Consider the following 15,753-nt stretch of genomic DNA (forward strand, 5'->3'; position numbering starts at 1 on the left):
CACACACGCAGTTCTTCCAATTCTTTCATTGTCACTTTGGCACCAATCCGAAGAACAGCTTGTTCATGTGCTCACTTCAGCGGCTGTAGCTCGCCAACTAACGGTCAGAGCGAAACGCGGCAAATGACAGTTTGTTGTCTAACCCTGCCGCTACATACGCTCAGTAGCCGCAGCGCGCTCCCTCTGCTGATTGGCGCGCTATTTCAAAAGTTCGGTTTCTTTTTGAACACACCTCGTATGTCAATTTCATTCCTGTGCTTGAAGCTGTGAAATTTACTGGGTCCTTTCTAGTTATTTAACAGCTTGCTTTTTAGTGCAGGTTTACATTATTTGCAGTGCTAGAAATTTTATTTGTCCACAAAAGTATGTACACCCGTGAGCAAAAGTATACGGAGAGGGGTTGCGCGATAAAGCCGTTTTTTTCCTCTGCCTGTGAACGCAACTTGAAATTGAGGACTGCAGTCCGAACATGGCATTGGGCGAACTTTTCAGTGTTCTCGTCAATTCTAGTTTATGCTTGTTAGTTACGAAGAAATTAACTTTTTTCGGCGACCCTGTGGTCCGTTTACTTTTGCTCACGGGTGTACACCTTATCTACATTTCGGCCTGTCTTTAGTACCTGAGTGGTGCGCTGGTTGCTGTACTTCATAATATGGCCATTTATGAGTGCAAAATATCTTGTTTAAAAGCTTAACGATCAGTGTATGTTTCTAAATATAGCTAGCCTGTTGCGTTGACGTTCATACACTTGATGAGTGGCCACGCAGTTATGTTGCAAGGTTATTGCTGAGTTTCTCCTGTGTCACATTTTGTCTGGTCAAAGCTGCTAGAATATCTTCAAAAGGGCAAGTTTTCTCATACTAATGTAATATGTTACCATATGCAGTATATTGTTTTCTTAGTTCATACAGTTAAAACTCGATCTAGCGAAACCTGATTTTACGAAGTTCCCGATCTAACAAAGAAATTTAAATTCCCCGGCAGGTACCCATAAGGTTCAATGTAGTCATCAGCCCGAATTAACAATATTAATGGCCAGAAAACCCGATTTAACAAAGTTTTTTCTGAAATTAATTAGTAAATAGAGCAGTGATTTTCTTACAATTTCAACACAGGCGGGTTTTTCTTCGAGCGTGTGCTCTAACGCTGTCGCGTTAAAACATCTCGGTGTCCTAGTCGCGACCCTAGCTTTATTTTGACAAGACTGCACACCGCGCATGACCGTCTACTTGGCCTGCATCGCACAAGCAATTCAGGCCACTCTTGCGGACTTTTCACAGGCGCAGGCGTGGGTTAGTGGCAAATACAATGCCGCGGTAGCTTTTGGGTGTCGCTACGTTACGATTTTAGATTTTGAATGACTGAAAAATCCCTTTATCGATTTTACAAACTTCTCGATTTAACGAAACAATTCGAGCGTGGTTATCACTTCGTTAAATCGAGTTTCAACTGTATTGCTAGTTTAACTAACACCAGCAAGGATTGGTGGCATTATTTCGATTCTTTTAAGCTGTTTTTTACTTTTTTAATTGTGCTATTTGTTGCAGCAGTATTTCGTTCTTTGCAAGACAGTTTATCAACCTTGCTGGTATTGGCTAGCATTTATGTTGTGAATCTCGGACAGCTAGTCGTAATCAGTACCTCTTCTGAGATTGTGAATCCTTCCTGTGATCAAAATTGATGTATTGACATGTTGCTGCTATTTTGATGTGTTCTGCACAGGTATGTTTATCTTGACCAATATGTACAAATATTTTGTTTTATTCTGCACTCATGAAAAAAGTTGTAGCGTTGATTTGATTCTTGCACATTTTTGCTGTTATTGTGTGCAATAAATCTTTCCATTATGTTGTATGTTGTTGCCCCTCAGCTAATGTATTTGTGTGCCCAAGAACTTCCTCCCATGGCACTTGGAAGCTCATTGTTATTCCAACTATTTAATAAGCTGCTGCTGCTTTTCAAAACTATTTTGTGGACAACATATTACGTGCAGTACGGAACCTACCGTGGTTGCTTAGCGGGTATGGTGTTGCGCTGCTAAGCATGAGCCATGGCCAGGATCAAATCCCGGCCATGACGGCCGCATTTCGATGGGGGCGAAATGCAAAAGCACTCGTGTACTTAGATTTAGGTGCTTGTTGCAAAACCCCAGGTGGTCAGAATTAATCCGGAGTCTCCCACTACGACGTGCCTTACAGGGGCCCTGAACCAACCCTCAGGCTTGGTAAAGTAACATAGTCCGCAGGTAGCATACGCTGCACCGAGCATCTCAGCCAAGTTTTGCTGTCGTACGCAGTGCGTGGAGCTCGCAAGCGTGTGAAGCCACCTTTCTCTCAAACGCTCTCGTTTCAACAGAAGCTCTTTTCTGGACTCTTTATTTTGTAATAAAGAGTATTCCCATATGCAGCTGCTATTGGTTGCTGCGGTCGGCTATGCTGCGGGGATGCCGCCACAAGTCCACTGGCTAAGCGTACTGCGGCTCGCTAAGGACAACCGACTTTGGCTTACATTTAGTGTGTCGTAGGCATACCTACCAACTCTTCTGAATTTTCCGTAAAATGTACGAATTTGGACCCATCTAACAAGATTTTACGAATTTCGGCTCACTTTTTACAAGAAAGTGGTTATATTCGCGAAATTATTTTTAAAAATTCTAATAAAGTCACACTGCTGCTGGTGGGTGGGGGCGCCACTTAAATAGGGGTGCATAGATGATAGGAATGTGTGCCGTAACCTTCATTGTCTGCAGAGTAAGGACATTTTTCACTCTGTGACGTTGCCTTCGTCATTGGGTCGTTGACAGACCTGACAACGACCGGACGTCACTGGTTGTCGTTACTCTTAAAATAGAAACCAACCTTGTATGTAAGTGGTGCCCCCAGAGACGACGGCGATTTCTGGTCAATGTGGCAGGCACAGTTTCTGTATTGGAGGCTGCGGCTTGTCGTCTCGTCTGTCACCTTCGCTAGGCTTTTTTCGCGAGTATGACCTGTTTTGTGGGCCTCGCTTTTTTTTTGTGAGATGTGCTGCTGCATCAGGTGTAGGGCGACTCCGGCACTCCGGTTTTCGTAGCCGTAGCGGCTGCGAAGTGTGATGGCGTGCTCGAAGCCTCGTCAATACTAGACTGTCATCAGTACTTCCAAGTGTGTTTGAAGTCGTACTCCTCGGCAGAATTCTCGTGCCTCCCCCCTCTTGGTCACGAGTTTACGAAATTGAAAGTCTTGAGGTTGGCAGGTATGCGTAGGGCACCAAAATCGGAAGCCGTGGCGTCCACGTTAACATCCAAACTGAAATTTAAACTGCATGCCACGGGGAAATTTCAAAGGCGGAGCATTGTGGCCACGCCTCACTTCACTGCAGCCTTCGCAGTGCAAGGCTTTGAAGAAAGAATGGGAGCACAGCGGAAGCCGTGTTTGCCAATAACTCCGTTTCTGCTGTTCTGCTGAATGCATTGAAGTACTTTTTGTGGCAAAGACATTTCTGAAATAGCCTATTTTCACTTCAAATGCCTTTCTCCACTTCGATAAAAAGTGGTTCAGGGCCCCTCTAAAGTCAGATTGTGCTTTTGGCACATAAAACACCCGTAATTTAATTTTTTAAATGCAGTAAGGAAAGCATCATGTGGTGCAATAATTGTTTACGAGACATGGAGAGGGAGTTCATTTTGCACACTGATATACATTGGGCTCGTACAAACAGCACTGTTTACACCTTTTGTAAATATTACTACAGTCGTTACCATCGACCAGCAACAAGTGTGTCTTCACATTAAACATCAGCTCTTCAGGTAAGGCTGGCTTTGTGACCATTTCAGAAAACCTGAAGCTTTATCAAGGCCTTAGACGAGTTGGTGAATATGTGGGACATTGTTACCCTTCTTTTGTGTATCCTGCAAGTTTTAGTGCCGGAAAGTGGAAGTGATATTTTTTCCCCTCTGCCATTAGCGGCTTGACATCCCACTGTCTGTTATCTGTGTGCTTGTGACATGATGGGAGGACCAGAATGCTTGAAAAGAAGCCGTGAAAAATCCACACACAATCAAATAGCAAAGCACACCAACGGCTAGACGTGAATGCGGCTGTATGTCAATTGGTGTACATGGCAAGTTACTCGAAGGTTGCCTGGATATTGTGGGAACTTTCAAGTAGCATTGCAAAGACATTGCATCAACGTTGCTGTATGTAGCAAGTTACTCTAAGGTTGCCTAAGCATTATACGAACTTCCAAGCAGCATTACAAAACTGTTGCACCAATGTTGCTTTTTAACGTTGCAGGAGTGCTTGTAAAAGCAGACATTAGCCACGTTTAGGTGTCACAATGAACTAGTTGCAACAAATTGACAACGTCTGGGCGTAAACTAGACCTATAAAGGCACAAGTTTAAACTCTCCTTCATCCGTGAAGCTAATACGTCTCACCTGTTGAGCCGAGATTGGAATACGCCTGCGTCATAACTGCAGCACATGAACAGACTAGCCGTCCACTTCATATATAATAGTTATGAACGTCACATACGATTCCTCATCTCACTGAATGAATAAAAATAATCTTGCCATGCTTGAAGCTTCCAGAAAAGTAGGATGCCTAAAATTTCTTTTCTTCCTCAGGAAATGTGACTCAGTCTGATTTTTTGCCATATCTCCATTTGCTATCAGACCGACTGTGCGTAATCACCCCGATAAGATAATCCAATTTCACGAGCACAAATTGCTTCATTTTTTCACCAGAAGAATTATCGAATGGAATGCCTTGCCTGTCTATGTATTAATGTCTGATAATGTACCTCTTGCAATAGAAAATTGTGTTTAGCGAACATTTCTCTTTGTGGGTGTGGGCATTTGTGTAAAACGAATCGTGCCCATGCTGTCGTGTTATGTTTGGCACAGTTCTATTAGTTCATAGATTTCATGTACAGTTCATATTTTCTTTCCGCGAAAAAAGGTTCTTGCTTATAAAGCAATGGTCGCATTCCTTTGTATTGTAATTCTACGTTGTACTTTTAGAGCGCAGCTTTTAGGCACCCGTTCCTGCGGCGAGCGTCGGTGCCGTACCTCGTAACCGAGTTAACGAGGACAGCGAAGGATGAGAGCGATCGCGGAGCGCAGCGGGAGGTGAAAGACTGCGAGCGCGATGAGGAGGGTATGGCGAAAGCGTGAGAAGAAAACCGTAGTGCCGCGCAAGATGGGCTTTGCGGCGACGATGGCTACGAGATGGCGCCGGGGTAGCGCGCGTGGTCTATATGGAAACAGCGCTGCATTATCGGAAGGCTGTTGAAGTGGCTGCTGTGAATCGCGCCCACGCGTCACCCACGTGCTGCCTCTCGCGATCTCCCGATCAGTGAGGCAGTCGCGCCACACTTCTCTCCGTCTGCAACGTGGCGCGTGAGACAGATTGTCCGCGCCACCCAGTATATCGCAAAATGAAAGCACGTATACAGCTGGGCTCAAATTTCGCATTAGGGAGTATCGTAATCGTCGGCGAAAAGTTCTATTCCTTTCCTTGGCAAGATTTACATTACGTATCACAGTGATTGTATAAACAATATTCTACTCCTGCTTGGGCCACACGTTGGTCTGCAGTATTCTGTAAATAAAAATTAATAATAATAAAAAACCCTCCGGCCTGGCCCCAACCGGAGACCCATCTTTCACCTCCTGCCTGTCGATCAGGACGCCCTCCAGCACGCGACGGACATTGCCCGGCAATACGCCAGACGCAGCGGCCTCCAATGCTTCCCCCAAAGTCGTCATCATCAGGCAGAAGGGAAGAAGCAAGCATGCACGACCGCCGATCAGTTGACCTCCTTCTAAATAAACAAATAAACTTATTTCCGCATCAGTGACACTTGGTAGGTACAGCTGAGTATTCGTTCGCCATAAATGGTCAACTAATACCCATCTTGGTACCTATCCATAAATGGCCAACTATCCGAAGCTTGCCAGCTCCGCGTCCTCTGCCTCCAAGGCGATGATGGTGGAGCTACAAGCATCCTGTACACATGTGATGCGCATGGTCGGCAGAATTACATCACGGTGACACGACCTCAAGGAAAAGGACCTACTGTGCCTCATCTTAGCCTTCATCATCAGTCGTGTCTAACCTGCCACTCACGCCGAGGGAGCTGGACAAGGAGAGGCTGGCCTCCTTCGCATAGCCTATAAACGTGCCTTATAGGACTTCCACCAGGTACCGCCGCCCTTCGACTGGACGCCCTTGGGGTCCATCACCGCCAGAGAAATGATTGAAACCTATAGTTAATCGCGCAGCCTATTGGAGCGCCGCCTGGCCCTCGCAACACGGGGCCAGAAAATACTCCAACGCGTGGGATAATCCACATAAGGCCCCGGACATGCAAGCACCGCACCCGCCCCTAAATCAGAGAACTCGTCCGCGTGGCCCCAATTTCACGCAACCTGCAACACGAGGCCCGAAACAAGGCAGGCACACTTCACAAACGTTACGGGACACCTTCCAGTCACACACTACACCGCCAACTCAAAAAAAAAAAAGGGGGGGGGGGGGAAGTACAGTGGTTTCTATTGTTTTTTTTTTTTTTTTTCAGTGGGACAAAGTTCTATCAGAATGACCCTGGTTGTATCCTTTTGTGTCTGGTTCCACCTGGACACCATGGTGGGTCCAATTGGTTGTACGATAGTTCCGACTGGACATCGTTATATTGGACCAGTTCATTCAACCGGTGCATTCCAGTTGGACATTGTTAGGGTACCGAGAATGCGAAGACGAGTAGCAAGATTTTCCGCATCGGCGGCAAGGTGGCAGACAAGGATGTGGCCAAGAACCTCGAGCTCCTGGAGGCCGGCGGAGGCAGCGAGTATCCACTGTCAGACACTGAGACTGTTAGGGTACCAGTTGGTATAAAGACTACCAGTGCGCCTCATGGAAGGTCCAGTTGGTATAGACTACAGACAGTTCCAATTGATCCTCACGTCAATTTGAGGATTCGTGTTGCTGAAGTGCTCATTCAAGGCTGTCATGTAGGAATCTGAAATTAGCAACTGGTCTTAAGGGCTCCAAATGCCAGCTGGCTTTAATGGGACTACATCCAATTGCTTTAAATGGGACTTACATGATATGTCATTTGATTTCAATTGGAAGTCACCCGCGCGGCCCAGCGGGATTGCACGTGGTCGCCCGCCGGAGGCGACAAGATGGCGGAGTAAAGCCAACTTCGGCGTTACTGAGGCTTCACGAGTGACTTCAGGGCCTCTCCTCAGGTTTTTCCTTCCTCCATGCTTACAGCCTTCGGTTCTATCATTTTTATCCAGCCGCTGTGGCTATTTCATCCGCCTGTTCACAAATTCAAAGCATCTGCTGTTTCCGCGTCTGTTTTGTGAGTCACTAGATGGCACTACTGGGCTAAATAAGGAAGGCGTGGCTAGGCTGGCCAACACCGGTAACACGTGCCTCTATGTTCATCCGTGCCATTCATTTTTCTTCTCAAGGGCATCATCGGCAGTACAGCTAGTGTAACTGACGAGCACTTTTATAGAGCTTACGTATACGGTGGCTCGAAACACAAGGTACGTGAACAAAAACGAAGACGCCGCCGGCACAAGATCGCGGCACCACGCGTCAGCGACCCATCGTGAATATGGAGTCTACACGTGGAGCTCTGAAGCGCACCTTTTCCACAAAACACCGCTTAAGTCGACGTTTGCTAAAGTCCTTTTAGTCAACCTGTCGCAATATAATCCGAGGGGCTTAAAGCACACGCTAAATCTGGAAATGTGCGAGCGCTTTGTCGGCTGCTCAAAAATACTGTAAAAAGAATGCCAGTGCCCTCTCTGGACAGCTTGAAAAAATACCCGCATCGCGGGTATTTTTTGCGACATGAAGCTCTCGCTTTCGATTTCGAAAGTACTGCGATATTGCAGTGCGTTGTTGTCCGTAGACTTAACAAAAAAAAAATGATCTGATGAAACAACGTTTTTGGCATATCTGCATTGACATTTATGCTTGTTCTTTTGTTTGCAAAATTTTTTTTCCTGTTTCCATCAACTTTACTAGATTACTCTAGTAACGCTGGTTTCCATGGCATCAGAAAATGCGCGCCCAATCTCAAAGGCCACGCTGTCTTTACTCAAGCTTAGAAAAATAGCCGTCAGGAGGCGCGCTAATCGGATGTTTTGCCCACTGTCCGCAGTTCTCGAAATTCCCACACGTTGTTGTGACGTTGTCATGTTGTCTACCACACAGCTGCATGCCGTTATCAAGCACCCACTTTGTCCGACTAGATATTCTGTCAACTTGACACTTAGGGCATCACGTTAGTTAGCGCATTATTGATTGCCCTCTGACTCGCTCCGCTGACGCACGTGCTGGACGGCGATAAACACCGGTTGCCCATGGCGGAAGAAGGCTTCTGCTTCTCCTTCGTGCCCAACCTTGCTCCGGTTACTTCCGCCGCGCCGTGAGCTCGCATGCGCGCCGCTCGCGAGGGACTTCCTTCGCCTCTCCCCTCCTAATCCCAAAAATACGCGCCCACGGAGGCGCTGCTCTGCCCCTCTCCCGACTTGGGCATATATGTGCCTCGGCATCCCACTGGTGACCCAGTGAGCCAGCACGCGTCGCAGACGCTCGTCTTCAAGTCGCGTCAACCCGCTTGCATCAGCACCGCCGGCACATTCACCGACCGATTACAGAGCGTGCGCCGCTCACTGATCAACGTCACAACGCGCGCGCGCGCGGCAGACCGGTTGGCGCACGTGTTTCGAATCTAAAATTCGTGCGACATTGACTTCAATCCGCCTAACGTTAAACAAACCACTGCGATCGATCCTTCCCGAAAAGGAGTTTCTCCGCCCAAGCAAACCTCTGCATCAACCCCGATAAATGGCTCACGGAGAACAACAACATGCAGTCCTACTGAGCTAACTTTCGCTTGCCCCGTGAACGCTCGTTCCGATCCCGTTTCTCTTCTGACCCGTATTTCTTTTGTCTTTTAATTGAGCGCGCGCGCGTCCTTCGAACTGGTTTAAAATTTTCTCCACGACAGCCCACCTCCTACTCTTCTCTACTACGCCCTGTCGCACCGTAGCCGCCGTTCCCCTTTGTCAGCGCTGTCGCGTCCAAGGAGGTTCACTTGGTCGCGTCCGGGTCGCGCCGTGGCAGCTGGAAGTCGGCGAGTTGCATCAGCCGCTTTCCCGACTCGCCGCATCGTCGTCGCGTGGCGCTGGCTACAGCTGCGTGTGACCGTTGTTGAGCTTTTCTCTTTCTCATTGAACCGACTGCCAAGAGCGGCCGCGTTGCGTGGACCGCTCCCCGGCTCCGGCGAGCGCTCAACCTCCGTCGGCGTGGTGTATCTTCGCCGGCCCAAAGAGGACGCAATATTTACATCTGCGTGCGTCGGCGCGCTTTGCCACCGGAGCCCCGAATAATTTGGTGTGTGCGTGCGCGCGCGTGTGGTGGTAGGATAATATAGGGTCAACGGGTGGACACTTTCTGCACCAATGCAAAACGGCAGCTATACCTCGCTGAACAAAACGGGTGAGTAGAATTCTTTACACGTCGTTGTCGATGTCAGTCTTGCGCGAGCGTAGCATATGTCGCTGGCCTGGAGCCTCGATAATCGTCCGGAGTGGTTTTGTTTCAAGTTGGCAGTGAAGGAAGCGGAAACAAGTTTCAAATGACATTACGTTTCGTCTGATGTTTTCGATTGACAACCGTTCTCGTCACATTGTCAGCTGCGACCGCCGTGTATAGCTTGTCAATTTCATTTGTGAATTACTAAAACAGTGCGTTCGTTTTGTCAGTGTCAAAAACAGTACGTGTCAACGAAATCAAGACGAACATCAAGATTGGAATTGTTTTATTTTAACTAGCATATTGGTGGTCTCGTAAACTTGTGGCTACTCAAACGGCGTCTTCGATACGTCAGTTACAGACGCGCAGCTGATCAGCTGACAACGTTCTATTCCAGATGTGTTGACGCGCTTTCAGGTATATTGTAAGCATGCCATAAGTATCGAATAACGCGTAAGCCGCTATACCAATGACACAATATAACCCCGAAATATTTCTCTGCTCCCATATTGTACAATGAGACAACGTCGTGAGAAAGGGTGCTGCAACGCAGCGCGTTGCTTTTGAAGTTGGCGCCTCAGCCACGCTTACGTGACGTCAGAGGTGTTTACTCAGGGATCTGCGAAACGGCAACAGCAGCAGGTGCGGGGACTTCCTCGTCCTGTAAAGCCGGAGACGGGACGCGTGGCTGATTTGACGCCTTCGATTGTGTCGTCATGTCTTCGCGAGCGTGTTAAGAGGAGCCACCTACCGCGGTGCTTTTGTTTTTCGAGCGACATACGCCGGGCTTGACGAAAGGCGGCGTACTACTGTAATAAAGCTATTGTTTCTATATGCAGCGGGGTATCGTAAATTCGGGCATAACGGGCTGCTCAAACTGTGAACAATTGGTGTCTAATTCATAGAGCGTCACAATGTTTGGAAAACGCGCAGACCTCCACGCTTGTTGGTGACGTGCGCGCGACATTTTGCAGAGAACGCAGCTCTAAGGCTAAAAGGCGAGAAGTAAACAAAGGCGTCTCTTTCTTTCCCTTTTCTTTTTTTTCTTTATTAATTTTCTTTCGCTGTTGATTTTCCTACGATATCTTCCAGACGTTTCGAAAGAGCGCGCTCTTGTCAGCAGATGCTCTTGTACGCAGTTAATTTTGGTTCACGTGATTTCGTTGCCTGTCTATGGCAACGTTCTACCTGTATACGATGAACAAATATTGCGTTGCTTCGCAAAATGCGAATTCCGCTGGTTCTAATTAGCGACTCAGTCGGTTTATTTAGCTAACGAGAGCGCTTAAAGAAAGCAATGCAAAAAGATGTCAAACTTTCAAAGACTCCCGATAGTCACTGAAGTCGCGGAAAGCGCACGTGAATTTAGGCGCTTTTCTGTCTAGAACGGATGGTTGTCTCTTTGGCCATAATAGGCGGCCTTTCTTTCGCCTTTTTTGCACTGTACCTCTAACATAATCGAATTGCTGAAATACATACCGTTAGTCTTCAGCTACGTTTGTTCCCATCATCATCATCGTCATCATCATCATTTATGTCCAATGCAGGATTAAAGCCTCCCAGCGTCCTTAAATTACCCCCGTCTTGCGCCAGCTCCCACCATCGTATGCATGCAAAATTTCTCAGGTCTCATCACACTACCTATGGTTCTCTACCGTCCTCGACTATGTTTTGCTTTCCATGGCAGGCTCCCATTCTGTTTTACTCCAATAAACAACCGTGTACTATCTTTCATACGCATTAAATGGTCTGCCAATCTCCATTTCTTCATTTCAATGCCAACTATAGATATTAGCTACCCCGCTTTACTATCTAATTACTCACCGCTGTCTTCCTAATCATTGATACTTTACTAATTGGCTTCAACGTCTTGCGGTTGCTCTGGTAACCAACTACATATATTAAACGACACCAACAAACGATATCCGTGATGCGTGTCCCATGTCTACGCCGTGCTAATAGATGAAATGACGCCGTCACATACTACCTACTGTTCATTTGTCGAGAGCTGTCTTGCCTGCCAACGTGTGTCATGGTTCGGAGGGATTAGAAAAAATAAACAACGCAGCAACTCATCGCACGTGCATCTGTATAGCACACTCGTTCAAAACACTTCTGCACTTAAGAAAGAATACAAGGAAGGAATAAAGAGAACGTTATACATTTTTTGTTCTACGTCGTCCTTTTCGATGTTGACTCTACAAAGCGTTATTTGCTCTCTAGCACAACGGACGATTTTCTGAACGTTCTTGCCTTTATTTTTTGTATTTGTCACTTTTTCAACGTGCCTTTACGCAAGGTTGCAGATTGTTGCAAACCGTTCCAGAGCGAACACGCAAACGCTCCCGATATAAAAAGACATTTGGATAACTGACCCACGTGTCCTGATCAGTCCGCAGAAGAATCGTAAACGTTTCATTCTCCTAACCTACGGCGAATTTCACTTACGGTTATGGCTACCTTCTTCAAAATTTTGTGACAGGGTTCGGCGAAGCTCATTGGCACTTCAATGAGGCTACATTTCGCCGTTTCAGCTCCATTGAAGGATCGAGGTTAGCATCCGGGTTACACTATATCTACGCAGTCAGTGACTATATGGCATCCTGCTCCTGAGAACACAAGGTCGCGGATTACGTTCGATTCCTATTTGGACGAAACGCAGAAAACACGTGTGCTTCAAAAAAAAAAAAAAAAAAAAAAGCGAGAAAAAAAGAAAACCCCAGGTATCATAATCAAAGCGGACTCCTTATCATGTAAAATAGATAGAACTTTTTCGTTGCATCGTTTTTATAATTGTGCACTCACATATGCTCATTCGTATTTCGTGTAATAAGTAATGTAATAACACACACACACACACACACACACACACACACACACACACACACACACACACACACACACACACACACACACACACACACACACACACACACACACACAAAAAAAAAAAAAAAAAAAAAAAAAAAAACGTGTATACCATGCTTCGCGTTCACATAAAACGACCCCCAGATTCATTCATTCATTCATTCACAAAATGTTATTAGAGCCCTGAAACCCGGTCTTTTCAGACCGTGGCGGGCCGCGTCCACGTCGGCACCGTCAGGCGGAGCCTTATGGCGCCATCGTGGACCCTCTGGACAGCCCGTAGTTGATCTTCATACGAAGAGTTTGATATCTTGTGCCAGTAAAGCCATTTTTCGTCGGGGTTGGCGAGAATCGCAGGGACAGCCCGCCAGCATGTGTCTGATTTCAATGATGCCATCGCATACGTTACATTTTTTTTTCGTAATATTCTCTTTCGGGGTGAATTTTATTTATGAAATACGGAGTGGGGTAACGTCCCGGTTTGCAGTAGAGGTAGCGTGACTGCCTGAGCCCTGTTCAACTTCACGTGTGGCAGTGGGAATTGCCTACGCCCCGAGTAGTAGTATTTAGTGATGTCGTTGTAAGTTAGTAAATGATCTTTATGGTCCCCGGAATGGTAGTGGGCGTCGGTTCGGTTCTGATCGGCACGGCAAGCAAGTCCTCGTGCCAGGCCGTTCGTCACCTAGTTGAGGTTGAGCCGAATCTCGTCCACTTGTCCCATATGTGCAGGAAACCATCGGATTTCAGTTTTGATAGTTTCGACCTTATCGATAACTTTAGCTGCAGTCCCAGCGACATTGCCTTTGTCAAAGCTCTTAATTGCTGCCCTTTGGAATCGCTATAAATGAAAGACCGTTTACGGTTCCTGATGGCTGGAGCAATCGCGGCTTGCTCCGCCACCGTGGAATCCTTAGTGAAGATGGTGACGGCGTCCCGTACCTCGCTCTGGCTGCCGACCACCACGGCCGCGCAGGCCTCTTTGCCTTTGACCCAGGCAGCGTCTACTAGGTCCGCCTGTTGCCCTAGCTGTTAAATTTCTTTCAACAAAGCTTTCGCTCTCGCTTTTCTCCTGCTGACATTGTGTTCCGGGTGCATGTTTCTCGGGAGGGGGGTGGTTCTGATCGCGCGTCTCTAAGGTCCGCGCTCAACTCTACCTCGGCCTCCTTCGGATTCCTCGATCTATCGGGGTCTCTTCCCTATCGCTCCGAGTATAAGCCTGCCCGCTCGCGTTTTCGTCACTCTTTCCTGCTGCGCCATCTGTTGAGCTTCCGCCATCTCTTCTATCGTATTGAGTACGCCTAGGTTCATGAGCTTCACGTTCGAGGTGCTATTGGGTATACCTACGGTAGCCTTGACTAACTTTCTGATCATAGTGTTGAGCTTGTTCAGCTCGGCCTGCGACCATTTGAGTAGACCTGCCACGTAGGTGAAGTGACAGAGAGCGAAGGCGTGCACTATAGCCTTAATTAGAGCGCTGTCTTCACCCAGGCCCCTGTGTCTGTTGCTGATTTTTCTTAGTAACCTGATGACTTGGTCCGTTTTGTTTGAAATGTGTTGAATGGCATTGAGGTCGGTACCTCCCGCTGCTATGTGCAAGCCTGAAACTCTAATCTTTTCGACCTGCTTGATCGCGGATCCGTCGTGACAGCGTAAGACAATCTTGGGTTCCTCCCCGGGGACGTAGCCCCTGGGTCTTCGACCCCTAGCTGCCTCGATGTTTTAAGACCAAAAGCTCCGATTTTGCCGCCGAACAGTTTAGTCCCATCTAGCCTATAGTGTGCTTTCCACGGTGTGTATACTCTCCTGCAGTCTAGTCTCCGTTTGGCCTACGTTACCGTTGGCGTTCCATGTGGTTATGTCATCGGTGTATATTGCAAAGTATATACCTTCTATACGCTCCAGTTTCCTCGCTATTCTGGTCATTGCTAGATTAAATAACATGGATGAGAGCACGGCCCCTTGCGGGGTGCCCCTGTTTCCCAGGTTCATCACCTTCGATTTTAGTTCTCCTAGGGTGAGGCTCGCTTGCCTACCGCCGAGAAGCGCCTTGACTATGCTGAAAAGCCTCTCGCCCAACCCCAGCTCGGAGAGGACCTCGAGGATGGCCTTGTGCTCTACGCGATCAAAAGCTTTTTCGACGTCTAGTCCCAGGATCGCTCTCCCGTGCACCGGGATAACTTGTATGAGTTGGTGTTTGATCAGGAGCATGACGTCCTGAGTCGATAGCCCGGGGCGGAAACCAATCAGGTTATAGGGAGTATGTAGTTTTGTTTGACATATCTAGTGAGTCTGTTGAGAATAACGTGTTCCATAGCTTTACCTAGGCACGATGTAAGCGAAATTGCACGGAGGTTATCCAGATGGAGCGGTTTGCCCGGTTTGGGTATGAGGATGGTGTTGGCCATCTTCCATTCCTCCGGATAGTCTCCCTTTCTCCACAACTGGGTGAAATGATCCGCCAAGAAAGTGATCGAGTCGTCGTCTAGATTCATTAAGAGTTTATTAGTAATACCGTCGGATGAAAACATGCGATGAAACATAATTAAACATGTGCACCCACAGATGGTCCACATGTTTAATGCGAGGTCCCTTGATTCACTATACGCCTATACCAAATTGTTCTGTATTGGGCCCTTAAAAATTTAATTCTTGCTCTCATTAACACAAATGGCGACGTTTTTTCGCGCATTACGTGTCGCAAGTAGCACCACATGCAGTAGAATCTAACAGTTTTACCAAGTCCCTTACGTGAGTATAGGCACAGCGCTCATTTAAACGACAAACGCGTACCGCAATGAACCGCAACGGGGCGTGCTCGCCATTCAATGCCGATCGCCATATAAGGAAGGGTATACCGTAATGAGGTCGTTTCATTGTCACGCGGATACAGAATTCCCGGTTAAAGAACGGCAGCCGCCTGAGCAAAGAGCCGGTTTGCGACACTTAATCTGGCGCAAAGGCGCGTGTCCGTATGCTAATTGAATAAAGCGAGAATATGGCGCCCGTATAAATCCACACCGACTTATCGATTCACGAATGCGGATTCAAACGCCGGATATTATAGAGCGCGACGCTCAGTTATGTGTTTCGTCTAGAACTCTTTGTAGTTGTTACGGGAGCAGCTTGCGTGCATTTCGAACGCGAGATGAGCGTGACAAATTTTGCAAGCGTAAAAAGTGTGTATGCTCGATACGTAAGACGTGACAGAGATTAAAGCGAACTAAAGAAAGACAGCAGGCGAGGAACTGTGCCAACTTTTGTGCCCCCTTCATGTTTCCTCGTGTTCCCTCGCCGACATGTTTCAACGACATCATCGCCCTGTGGACGTGGCGACGGCTACGCA

The 15,753-nt window shown here is 47.4% G+C and overlaps 1 protein-coding gene across 2 annotated transcripts in view; it reads left to right on the forward strand.

Moving 5' to 3' along the window:
• Nucleotides 1-9,126: 9,126 nt before the first annotated feature.
• The window catches only part of LOC119431679 (sodium-dependent proline transporter-like), a 101,694-nt gene continuing 95,067 nt past the window's right edge, over nucleotides 9,127-15,753 (forward strand). Inside the window, exon 1 of one of the 2 annotated variants that reach the window (XM_049656995.1) lies at nucleotides 9,127-9,506. In XM_049656995.1, coding sequence (XP_049512952.1) covers nucleotides 9,470-9,506 — 37 coding nt within the window. In that variant the 5' untranslated portion in view covers nucleotides 9,127-9,469. The remainder of the gene's footprint in view (nucleotides 9,507-15,753) is intronic. The other variant, XM_037699156.2, reaches the window with a different exon arrangement.

Source organism: Dermacentor silvarum, chromosome 10, assembly GCF_013339745.2.
Source record: "Dermacentor silvarum isolate Dsil-2018 chromosome 10, BIME_Dsil_1.4, whole genome shotgun sequence".
NCBI lineage: Eukaryota > Metazoa > Arthropoda > Arachnida > Ixodida > Ixodidae > Dermacentor > Dermacentor silvarum.